The 12,073-nt window shown below is 51.3% G+C and overlaps 1 protein-coding gene across 1 annotated transcript in view; it reads right to left on the reverse strand.

The window, feature by feature from the left end:
• Positions 1–5,663: 5,663 nt before the first annotated feature.
• Positions 5,664–12,073, reverse strand: part of Csmd2 (CUB and Sushi multiple domains 2) — a 549,310-nt gene continuing 542,900 nt past the window's right edge. Inside the window, exons 68-71 of the mRNA XM_050156211.1 lie at positions 11,397–11,484; positions 9,927–10,065; positions 8,995–9,210; positions 5,664–8,241 (exon numbers count right to left, since the gene is read on the reverse strand). Coding sequence (XP_050012168.1) covers positions 9,051–9,210; positions 9,927–10,065; positions 11,397–11,484 — 387 coding nt within the window. The 3' untranslated portion in view covers positions 5,664–8,241; positions 8,995–9,050. The remainder of the gene's footprint in view (positions 8,242–8,994; positions 9,211–9,926; positions 10,066–11,396; positions 11,485–12,073) is intronic.

A 12,073-nucleotide genomic window follows, 5' to 3' on the forward strand; every position in this document is an offset into this window, starting at 1 on the left:
CTGTTGTTGTGTTATAAACTAGCCTAACAAAACAAGTTAAAGGAGGGAGGGTGTAGGTGACGTTTCTCTCCCGCCTGCCAGTTCTCAAGTTACCACACAGAGACTTGATAATCCTTATAAAGTCTCGGCCAATAGCTCAGGTTTATTACTAACTAGCTCTTACAACTTAAATTGACTCATTTCTATTCATCTACATTCTGCCATGTGGCTCATGACTTTATGTCCTCCAGTGTGTCCTGCTCCCCCTACAGCTCCTGGCATCTCTCTTGACTCTGCCCGTCTTCCTCCCAGAGTCCTGTGTCTGGCTGCCTGACCTGTCAGGTTTTTTATTAACCACTGAGAGTAAAGCATATTCACAGTGTGCAGAAGGGTGGTTCCACAGCAGGAGGGCTTGTAGCAGTGCCCTCTGTCGCTGTGATAGAACACAGACCAAAACCAACAGGGGAGGAAAGGGTTTACTTGGCTTATACCTCCACTTCACAGTCCATCACCGAGGGAAGTCAGGGCAGTAACTGTTGCAGAGACCACCATGGAGGAATGCTGCTCACTGGCTGTGTTATTCCCTTGGAAACTACAGCTCCCAGACTTCTCCTGGATTACCGTCACCTGCGTGCGCGCTGGCCGCGCCCAGGTGAAGACCATTCCTCCCAGATAACCTTGCGCCCCCCGTTAAAAGCGAAGGTCCACGAGGCTTCGCCCTCTTGGCCCCTCTCTCTTGGCCCTTTTCCCCCCTACCCTTGTGTGTCGCACGTCCCACCCCTTACTGTGTTCCCTCTCCCCATTAAAACGCACCCACGTGGGAGCAGCGTGTCCGTCTCTTCCTTTGCGTCCGTCTATCCTGTGTTTGTCCACACACCCACGCCGCCCCGCCGCCGTTTTAAAAGGAATAATAGGCTGCCTCCTACTGATCCAGCCCAGGCCCACCTGTGCGGGAGGAGCACCATCCATGGTAGCTTGAACCCTTCGACATCGGTTAGCAATTAAGAAAATGTCCCCACAGACATGCCCGCAATCCAACAGAGGCAGTTCCTCAGTCGAGGTTCCCTCTTCCCAGGTGTGACTGAAGCTGACCCTGAGGGTTTCCTTTGGCTCACAGTTTGAAGATACAGCCACCCGTCATGTCAGGGATGCCACAGAAGCGGAGGTCTGTGACATACGGTTGGGAGGCAGAGAACGGTGAGTGCTTGCACTCACCTCTTCTTTTTAAACCATCTAGGATGCCTTCCTAGAGGATAGTGCTACCCACAGTGGGTGAGTCTTCCCACCTCCCGACCTAATCAAGACAATCCCCTCCCGAAGCATGACCAGAGGAGCACCTTCCAAGTAATTCTAGATCTCAGCAAGCTGACAGCTGAGGTTAACCACCATAGCTGGTGTTTCAGAAACAGACTGCTGAAAACCTCCCCGGGAGCCTTTTCAAATGGCTGCTCGGTGGCTCAGAGCCCACCTGCCTCTTGGTGGGGACACAGGTATGCCATTCTCCTCACTCCACACCCACAGCGTTACCTTCTTTTCTTCCCTGTCCATCTGACCGGTCATCCAGAGCTCTTACTTGCCAAGGACCTAAGTCCAGCCCCAGTGAGGTGGCGTGTCTGCTCCGCTTTACAAAGGGTCTTGAGAGGCCCAGGTGTCATGGGTCTAGCCTCAACGAGTTCGAATGTTCCAGGGTAGGGGCGTGTGGATTAGAGATGTTAGGCAGAATAGACGGAGATACAAGAGAAATACAGAGACATAGGATAGTCCCATGGGGACAACTCCGTGAATACTGAATTCACTGCATTTATTTTCCATATCCTTATATACTCCAATCCAAAGCGGGGGCGGGGGTGGTGGAGAAGGCAAAAGACCGCCTTAACAGGACTCAGAGGACAACCGTAACTGTTACTTGCTTCAGTACTTGAGACATCGAGCCACTATTTTTTTGAGTTAAGTATTCTGATGTTTTGTATAGGACATGCAGTGACTATGCCTTAGACCAAGTATCCTGTAGGCAGCCACTTCCTATGTCAAAACCTCCTGTTTTAAAATGAAGGGACAGGAATAGGCTTGAGTTCTCTGACTTCGGTCAGGGTGGAGTGGATCCACCTCTATGGGCCATTTTAATGTCCCAAACACCAAGTAACCACACCCTGGGGCCTGATAGCTTGTTTGTAGCCACACCTTTTGTTAACAACTTTGAAAGAGTAAAAATAAGCTCAAACTCTCTGACCTTTTGTCAAGGTGGAACAGGACTCACTTCTGTGGGCCTCCACACCCAGGTTAGTAACCTGCTTTAGGTTACATTCCACTGCTACGCAGAAAGCCTAAACCCAAGTCAGCTGTAGTATATTGGCTGCAGGGCTACCCTCTTAACCAGCATCCCACCTCAACGTCCCTTGGAAGACCTTGCTCTGTGTCTCCCATTCTCCTTCCCCTGCCTGAGTCGGTTCTCTTGCAGCTTCCAGGACTTCCTCCCCTGACTGTGGTCCTTCTCTGTATCCAATTCCTGCTGTCACCTTGGATGACCCGGACCCGCCCAGGAGGTCATTTGGGATCGCCACCTTTAACATCACAGCTGCTCACTCACAGCCTAGGTCTTGAACTCTCCACTGTCAACGTCTACGATTAGCGCGATCTGGACTCTTGCCTTCTCAGTGCTCCATTTTCTCTGCTGCTTACTTGGCACCTCTGGCCCTCAGCATGTCCGTGTGGATTTAAGCCTGCTTCTTAATCCTCTCTGTTTCACCCAATAAAGAATATCATCCATCCAGACATCTCGGTCAGACATCTGTCAGCCACCTTTGAGTCTCCTCTCCCATCGTCTCTACACCCAGTCAGTCTCTGTGCACTGTGAGATCAATCTCCCCAAGGTGTCTCCACTCCACCCATCTCTGTCATCTCACCATTGCTGCCTCCACTCTAGCTGTGTTTACCCATCCCTACCTATTGATCTGTCCTGTCCCTTTAAAAGACAAGCCACGCCCACTCCCTTTCCCCTTCCACAGGCAAGCTGATCTCCAGCTTCCAATCTAAGTCCTTCCCTTTTTCTCTCTTTCTCCCAGAGAGGTAGCTGCTGCTGTGGCTCCTCTCCTACCCCCCCTTCTCTGTCTCTGCTCTTCTCCCCTTCCCCTCCACAACCCACTAAATAAATATCCAGCCTCACTCTGCATGGTGTGCTTATCTGTCTGTCTCTCGCCCATTAGGTGGCTCCATGCCTGGGACCAGCCACCTTTGGAGACCTGCAGTTCGGCCTTGTGGTGTGCCCATCCATCTGTCTCTACTCATGGGACTAGCTGCCCCATCGAGGCCTCTCACCCACCACGCAGCTCCCTGCCTGGGACTCACTGCCCCTCATGGCCCACTGCAGCCACTTGGGGAACTGCACCATTCCTGGTTGGGATGGCTGCTCTCAGGACCTGCTGCCACTTCAGGGACCTGTGGCGTGGTCTCATGGTCCACTGCCTGCTGCAGCCACTCGGGGACCTGCAGCATTTTACTAAAACCATCAACACTACTCATACCCAGTTGCCACCCACCCATACCTACTTGCTGCCCCCACTCATATCCAGTTGCTGAACTGTCTCTAGTTCAGGCATCATAATTCAGATCTTGCTACCAGAAGAACAAAGGCTTACATTTCCTCTGTGTTTTCATGTGTGCCCGGTACAGTCTATCATGCAAGGATCCCCAAACTGCAAGCTCTCTGTGTATATTCATGCTAATTGACTGTGACCAGAGGAAGAAAAAAAGCACAATCAGAAAGATTGTCACCCAAATACATTCACAACCAATTAGGTCCTAAACAAAGCCCAGCAGTCACTCTATGAGGTTGTTTATGGCAATAATATGATGGCAAAACATTTAATAATGGAAACATTCAATAACAGGGGTTTGGATACAAATTACAGCACTGGCAGGCATGGAAAATAAGCAGCCACTTAAAATGTGGAAATAAGATGCATTGATGTGACTGCATATAAAAACAACCAGATAAGGAAAATAGCTATACAATAAATAGTCCACAATGCAGAGTTAGCGGAGACGTGCAACTCAAATGTGCATGTGGCGTGATCACGTGACGGCTTTAATAACACAAAGCTAATGTGATTATCTCAGAGTTACAGCTATTTGTTCTTTTGAGACTTTTTAAAGAAGTGTAATGATCAAAATTAATCTTCTCTAAAGTGAGGTTATTTATTATTGTATAAACGAATACAAGGGCTGGAGGTGCCCAAGGCCCTTCTCAGGCTACTAAGTTCCACAGCCTTTTTCTGTTCCCACAATGCACTCCAGCAGAAGCGCACAGACTGGGTACTGTGTGGAATTTGATTTGGGATATTATTTAAATTTTTTTTATCTTATTAGGTTCACTTGTTATGCTTGTGTTTAATCCTGGGTATTGGTTTATTGTTGCATGTTTGTAGGGAATTTTCCTTCCTTCCACCCCTGGAATGATTTATATGAGGGATGGGCCCTATATTCTTTGGAGAAATTCCTCTTCAAATAGTTTATCCCTGATGTGTACATGTAAAAGCCTTCTAATCACTAGGGGAAGGCAAGTTCCACCATGATGAGGTTTCTCGTCTCACACCTGTTAGGACAACTGCTACCAAGTTCACTACATGTGAAGAAACGGGAGGCCTGCACACGGTTGACGGGGACGGAAGCTGTGTATGCCTCCACGCGACAGAGTCGCCCCGAGGGGTTGCAGCTTTCGGCAACTGTGTGCTCTGATTCGCGCCACTTAAGAGCTGCGCTTGCAAGGGAGATTTAAAAACGACTCAGAAAAGAGCCAACCAGGCAGGCAGAGACTAAGAAAAGCCACTGAGTGGTAATTTATATTAAAGTGCAGGCTCCGCACACAAGGTACAGGGCGCAGCTGAGGGAGGGAGGGCTCGCGCCAAGCCGCATTGGTGGCAGGCAGCCGAGTGGCGGAAGGAGGGTCCTAAAACCAAACGTTAGGGCACCAGATGATGAAGGCGTAAATCACAAACAATCCCACACCAGTTTGGAATTATGATTAATAGGATGGTATTTATTTAAAGGGGAAAAAAACTTACAGATCATCGTCCCAGACAACAGCCTTCTGCGCAATCAGGAAGGAGTCTAGTCACTGGAAGCGGAGCCAGAAAACAAGAGAGAGCGAGGAGGGAAGTGGCTGCTTTTTTAAAGAGAGAGACCACGCCCCAATGGGCTGGTATCTCAGCGGCTATTGGCTGAAGGAGCGGAAGGACCTCCCGCAACACTGAGGGGGGTCCAACTACAGGGATGGGTTTGTCCAGCTGTCCCCCAGTGGCTAGCAGCTAAATACCAGATGTTATGTCCCAGACATAATGCCTTCACTGAAACTGGGAAAGCTGGTTTAAAGTTGGGTCACCGAAGAGGGGAAGTCGGCACTAAAGTACAGTGCAGATGTAAGGCATGATGGGAGAGCAGGAAGCTGAAGGTAACCTGGGTGCACTGTTCACATCAAACACCAGCTGCTTAGTTCCCGCCAGGCTCCCTGTCCTTTAGGGGGAGACCCATGCCGTTGGCCTTTCTCTCCTATAGACATTCTACTTTCTCACCCACATCCTGGAATCCTTGGATCCTGACCTCCACTGTCTCAGCCCAACTCCCATCTCCTCATCACCAAGAAACACCTGCCCCCAGCTACAAAAGAGGTCATAAAAATGGAAGAAAACCAATGCAAAAATTTATATTTTATTTGAATTCAAAAAATTTAAAATTGCTTTCAAATTCCGGAAAGTACCATAATGCAGAACCTCAGGGGGAAGCCTCATATACAGAGACAGATAAATTAAATGCATATACTGCAGACAAGCCGAGAAGGGGTGTAGATTACATATTTACAGCACGTGATGCTTTCTGAAAACCATATTTATATACTTTATTACATTTACAAAAAAGGCTTCCGCTACCATTTACCTACAATAATGAAAAAAATGTACACCTTTTTTCTTTCTTTTTTTTTTTTGGTACTGTACAAACTTTGTATAATAAAAATATATCTCTGTACAAAAGATTTTTTTTGTTTTTGTTTTGCTTTTTTTTTTTTTCCTCGTGGGATGGAGGTGGTAGGTAGAGGGTACAGATGGTGGGCCGGTGAAGGGCTTAATTTGCCTTGTCCCCTTCCAAGCCTCTGGGATTGAAGAGAAAGTGCCCAAGGCCAGAGAGGGAGAGACACAGCAGGTGCTCCTTGAGTGTCTCCTGGGACCTTCCGAGGACACACAGGGGAGAGAGTAGGGCAGGGCTGAGAGAGCGCACTGGGTTGGCTGTGAGGAAGAAGTGGGGAGGAGCCCAAGAAACCCCTGTATTCCTTACCAGGGGCAGGAAAGAATGAGCATGAGCCAATTTGTCTAGACTGGTCCTCTCCATCTGGTGCAAGGATGCTGAGTCCCAGAGTGTGTGTGGGCAGGAGTGGGCCTACCCTTGCAGCCTTCAAAGCATCTGCTGGAAATCGAGACCCCTTACTGTAGCCCATTATCATCCAGTTCTTTTAACTGCTCCAACCATGCAGGGGGCGGTGACGGTGAGAACTGTGTGGCTCCGCCCCTCTACCCCACCACATTCTGTCTATCATTTCAATATGCCCTCCGAACATCTGAGGCTGGAATCTCCATGAAAGCAAGGGTGTACACTCATGGAGACCTGCCCGAGGACAGAGAAAGTGACTCTAAACGTCATTATGTTGACTCCTAAACTCACGACCACACTCATAGGAGTCCATTAATGCCCTAAACACAGTGACATTGTCTAAATCAGTGGTTCTCAACCTTCCTAACGCGGTGCCCCTTTAAATTATTTTCATTGCTACTTCTTAACTGTAATGTTGCCACTGTTGTGAATTGTAATGTAAATATCTGGTAGGCAGGATGGTCTTAGGTGACCCCTGTGACAGGATCATCCTACCCCCAAAGGGGTCTCGACTCACACGTTGAGAACCAGTGGTCTAAATGAATCCGAGCCACCAGCAAGGAGCTGGAGAGAGGGTGACTTTCACTCAGTTCTTTTGACTAAGGAGCTGCCAGATTCCTCTGCTATGGTTGGGGGCTGTTGGAAGCCGAAAGGCGAGCACCAATTCAGGAGGCTGGGGTACTGGGTCCTTGCCCTGGTGCTGCCCAGGCACAGACAGCAGAGCCTTGATTAGACACGAGCGTCCTCTTGTGGAGAGTCCCCTGCCTTCCTGTCTTTGGTGCCCATCATAGCCCTGGGTTTTTGGCAGCAGGTGCAGTAGACTTCACGATCAGAGAGCTTCGCATTGGCCTCAGCTGTGCTCGTACGCTGTGGCTCATGCCTCCATGACCTCTGAGTGGGAGTAGCAAGTCCTGCTTTGGTGGTGTTTTAAGAACTAGAAATACCACGTAGAGTCAGGCACAGAGAATAAATCAGTAAGCAGTGGCTGCCACCCTGTGGGAGCCAGGGCTGCCTTGCTCTGGTCCTTTCCAGCGTGTGCTATTTGGTGCACGGAGTCTTTGCTCTTCTCTTGGTCAGCTGACAGCTGGCTGTGACTCTGGGCTTCCGGGCCAGATTCCTGTTCTATTCCCGAGCCCCGACACTGCTTTACCCTTCTTTTCCAAACGTGTCCAGGACCCAAATGACTTGAATTCACTGGGTTTAGAACTCAATGCCGTTATGGTTGAAGAAAGTTGAATTGATCACCAAACTGTATCTGAAGATTCCCGCCCCCCCTCCTTTCTTCCAAGTAATCCTTGCTGTCGTTGTGCAAATGGAACTACCCCTGCAGACAGGTGGCTTCTGCATGCTACCTCCTATGAGATGTGTCCCCACACATGGGATAGGGACATGTTGGTTAGAGAGGTAATGGTGCCTCCCTCATTTCTTCTGTGTTTGTGGGGAACAGTGTCCAGGGAATCTCTCTCTCTCTCTCTCTCTCTCTCTCTCTCTCTCTCTCTCTCTCACACACACACACACACACACACACACACACTTCCCTTTTTAAAGCCTCTGTGGTCTCTTCCATAGGACACAGTGAGGGAGAGGCTGTGTGTGTGCTCAGGTGCACACCCATAATTTGCTCTGTTATTTGAATCCATGAACTGCCTTCCTCCATCTGCGACCCCTCTTCCTTTACTGCCCCAAGCCAGGGCATAGTGGAGTCCTCTCCAGGGTGGCGAGCACAGATGGTGGCCGGGCGAGCAAGGGCCTGAGTCCCAGCAGTGGCAGACGTAGGCGGAGGGACAGACGAAGATGGGCACTGGGCACTGCGCTCAGGGGAGCTCCTTCCTGCCCCCTGGGGAGCTGGGAACCAACAGACCACAGCAGGTTGGGAGAAGAGAGGAAGGGGTGGGGGCGGGAGGTGGGAAGAGAAGTGGGTGGGACAAAGAAGCAAAGCCAAGCAGGAAGAAAGAACGAAGGGCATCAATCAGTTGGGTCCATCTTCTACTTTTGGTTTTTAGTCTTCTCAAACTGGGGATGGGGACAGGTAGGGAGTGCATGAAGACCAAGCATTTACTACCCCCACCCGTGTGTGTGTGTGTGTGTGCGCGTGCGCGCGCGTGCTGTGCTCCTGCATGAATGTATATGTGTGTAGACCACATGTTAACTTTGATATCTTTACACATCAGCAAGTCTGGCAGCCAGCTTGCCCCAGACACCCCCTGTCTCTACCTCCCAGACAATGGGACTATAGGCAGTTGCCACATCCCCCTGGCTTTTATGTGAGTGCTGAGGGTCCGAACTCCCCCCTCAATTTGTATGGTGAGAGCTTTCATCTGAGCTGTCTTCCAGGCCCTTAACCCCTGTGGCTCAGCTTTCCAACTGGGAGTTACAGTCCGATCCACTCTTCTTAGGGGTGTGGTCTTGTTCAAGTTCGTTTGCTTTCAAGTGCTTAACTTCAATTTTCTCATCAGCAATGAGGGTCCTAACACAAGTGGCCAGCTCTTTGTGCCTGTGGTGTGTGTGTGGGGTCCATGTATGCAGGACTAAGGCATAAATAGGTCCCTGTGTCCCCTGCCACCAGTCCGTCTCCTACCCTCCAGCCCCCAGTCTCACCGGCTGCTGGCGGCGGGACTCTCGGCGGCGGTGGCAGTAGCAGCCAGGCCTGGGGGCTATACTGCAGTACACACGGTGCTGACTGTGAACTCCGCCTCGTTGCTCATGATGTCTGTGGGCTGGATGTTGCGGTCATACATGGGGTTCTCAAATGTGGCCCGAACATTTGTGTTCTCGTGGCCAGCATAGCCGTTGAATGGAACTTTGGGTCTTCTCCTGGGAATAAAGAGACCGTGACCTTGAATTAAAGAGACACAGGGTCCAGAGCAAGCGAGGAAACCTTTTAGAAAGCTACATCCTGAGTCAGGAGGTGCTGGCTGGGACGGGGCGGGCTGGGTGCTCAGCTGCATTCCTCAGCCTCTACCTTCAGAGTACTAGGGCTGGGTACCAAGTCCCGGGTCTCTGACTTCAGGGACCGGGGCGGGGTTTACAACTGCTCTCCCTGGCCTCTGACTTCAGGGTACAGGGGCGGGTTACACAGCCGCTCTCCCTGGCCTCTGACTTCAGGGTACCGGGACGGGGTTTACAGCTGCTCTCCCGGTCTCTGACTTCAGGGTACAGGGGCGGGTTACACAGCCGCTCTCCCTGGCCTCTGACTTCGGGGTACGGGGCAGGGTATACAGCTGCTCTCCCTGGCCTCTGACTTCAGGGTATAGGGTATACAGCCGCCTCCCGGGTCTCTGACTTCAGGGTACAGGGGTGGGGTATACAGCTGCTCTCCCTGGCCCCTGACTTCGGGGTACAGGGCAAGGTATACAGCCGCTCTCCTTGGCCCCTGACTTCGGGGTACAGGGCAAGGTATACAGCCGCTCTCCTTGGCCCCTGACTTCGGGGTACGGGGTGGGGTTTACAGCCGCTCTCCCTGGGCCCTGACTTCAGGGTACCGGGGCGGGTTACACAGCCGCTCTCCCTGGCCTTTGCAGTCACAGTACCTGTGCTTGTAGAGATAGAGCACGAAGCCTGCGATGATGAGGGCGATGAAAGGCACCAGGATGGCAGCGGCCACTGAGCTGCTGTTGGAAGCAAAATGGCGGCCGATGGACTCGGGATCCGACTCCAACAGCCTGAGGTCTGCAAAGTGTCAAAGTGGAAAAGTCCAGTCACACACTCACCCACCGGGAGGTGATGCTCCCTGTCGGTCACTCTCCCCCCTCCTCAGCAGAGCACCATGTACTGGCACGTGCGCCATGCCCAGACCTCAGCTGTCTGCCTCACACTTTCTGCTCCCTGGAGGCCAATGGGAATTTGCCTGTGCTGGTCACGTGGTGTCCTGAGGACTGTGCCTGGGGGCTGACTTCCCACCTCTCCCCAGGTACCCCAGGGCAGACAGCAGGCAGATGAACCTGAAATCCTGTCTGTCAGCATGACCTTCAAAGGATGCAGTTCTTTGGAAGTTTCTACACTTTTCTTGGCCGTCAAAGCCTGACCAGACGAAAACTTTCATCAGATGAAGCCCTGGTGTGTGTGTGTGTGTGTGTGTGTATCACATTGAGACAATGAGGCTAAATTGCCAGGGCTGGGGTGAGGTATTAAGGCTCACAGTCCTCATGAAGGGCCTAACTGAGGGACTGGGGATCAACGAAAGACAGGGAGTTGGCTGTAGAACTTTGTTTGTTGGGGTCTTCGCTGTGCTTAACTAAGGTTTCTGGGACCATGTCAGAAGCTGTAAGGGCTGCTGCATGTTGGATCCCTTGAGGGCAAAGCTGAGATGACTGTGGGAGGAAGGGAGAGGAAGGGGTGCCGCAAGTAGATCTGAGCTGACTGAAGAGAGAACTTTCTGGAGGTAAGAGCTGCTGGAGAAGGAATTGGGTTGCCTGGTTGGCAGGGCCCTGGGGGTGGGAGGTCATGGTGCAGGGGGTGCAGAGGTGGCTTTCGAGGACACACGATGGCCTCCTGTTCGTCCTTTACTGTTTCTGAGAAGCTAGGACCGAATCTCGGGGCCAGGGCCTCTGTATGGAATGAGGATGTTCCTTTGAGTGCTTCCAAGCCTGCAGAGTCCCAGTCTGAGAGGGACAGACAGGAGAAGGTGCCTTAGTGCTTGGGTTTCTTGTTTGTGACATAAGGACCGTCCCAGCCTCCTGGGAAAATCTAAGGAAGAAATGACATTACGGGAAGGATACCCTGATGGCTCATGTAGGGGCGCTTCAGTGACTCCCTAGTCCTCTGGGTAGGGCTGAGGCCTGTGGCACTTGGTGACAGGTACAGCAGCCCAGCGCTGAGCATCAGGTGTAGGGTCTATTTTTAGAGAGATACCACAACTTTTCTGAGTCTTAGAGGTATTCAAGATCCAGATGAACCTAAGAAACCCTTTAGAAATTCACCAGTTTCCTTCTTTCCCCAGGGCACAGCTCCTCCCCCGCCCCCCCCCCCCAGCTCACACTCCCAGGGCACATGCTAGTTACCAAGTCTCTGAAAGCCAAACTGCCCAAAGCCGCGGCCCTTGACGGAACCTTGGTAGACGAAGGTGCCCCCGGAAGACTCTGAGGAGATCTGTGACAACAGAGACGGGGAGGGAGAGAGGGATGGAGGGACGGGGAGGAGAAGGGAGAGAGAAAGGTTGAGAGGCAGAGAGATGAAAGGCATGCTAGAACAATCTGGAGCTCCTGCCAGGCCAGAGCATAGCTGATATGTTTGCTTCAGCTGGCAGACCAGGGACCCCTACTAGATGTGAGGTAGAAAAAAAAAAAAAAGGTCTTTTTTTTCCCCCCCTTCTCTTTCTTTTTCTGGATTTTGAGGCAGGATCTCAAGAAGCCTAGGCAGGTCTCAAACTTCGGTAGAGCCAAGGCTGGCCAGGTACTGGGACTGGAGGCACGAGCCACTGTCCTTGTCCTTCTACTGTTTAGAGTGCATCGCGCTTATGTTCTCGTTTGTAGAAGGTATGCATGCCATGCCGTGAGGTCTCGAGTGACAGACACAGCAACGTCCTCAGCGCCATCTTTAGTAGACCTTGGGCACATGCCACCTCTTACTACTGTGATGAAAACTGACCTGTGGGTTGCTGCAGAGCCGACAGAATTAGGACGGAAATGAACCCCGCAGAGTGAACACATTTTGGGGAGTTTCTGGAAGTTCCAGAAGA

The sequence above is a fragment of the Alexandromys fortis genome, unplaced genomic scaffold (genome assembly GCF_014885135.2).
Source record: "Alexandromys fortis isolate MF-2015 unplaced genomic scaffold, M_Fortis_MF-2015_v1.1 scaffold_26, whole genome shotgun sequence".
In the NCBI taxonomy this organism is placed as follows: Eukaryota; Metazoa; Chordata; class Mammalia; order Rodentia; family Cricetidae; genus Alexandromys; species Alexandromys fortis.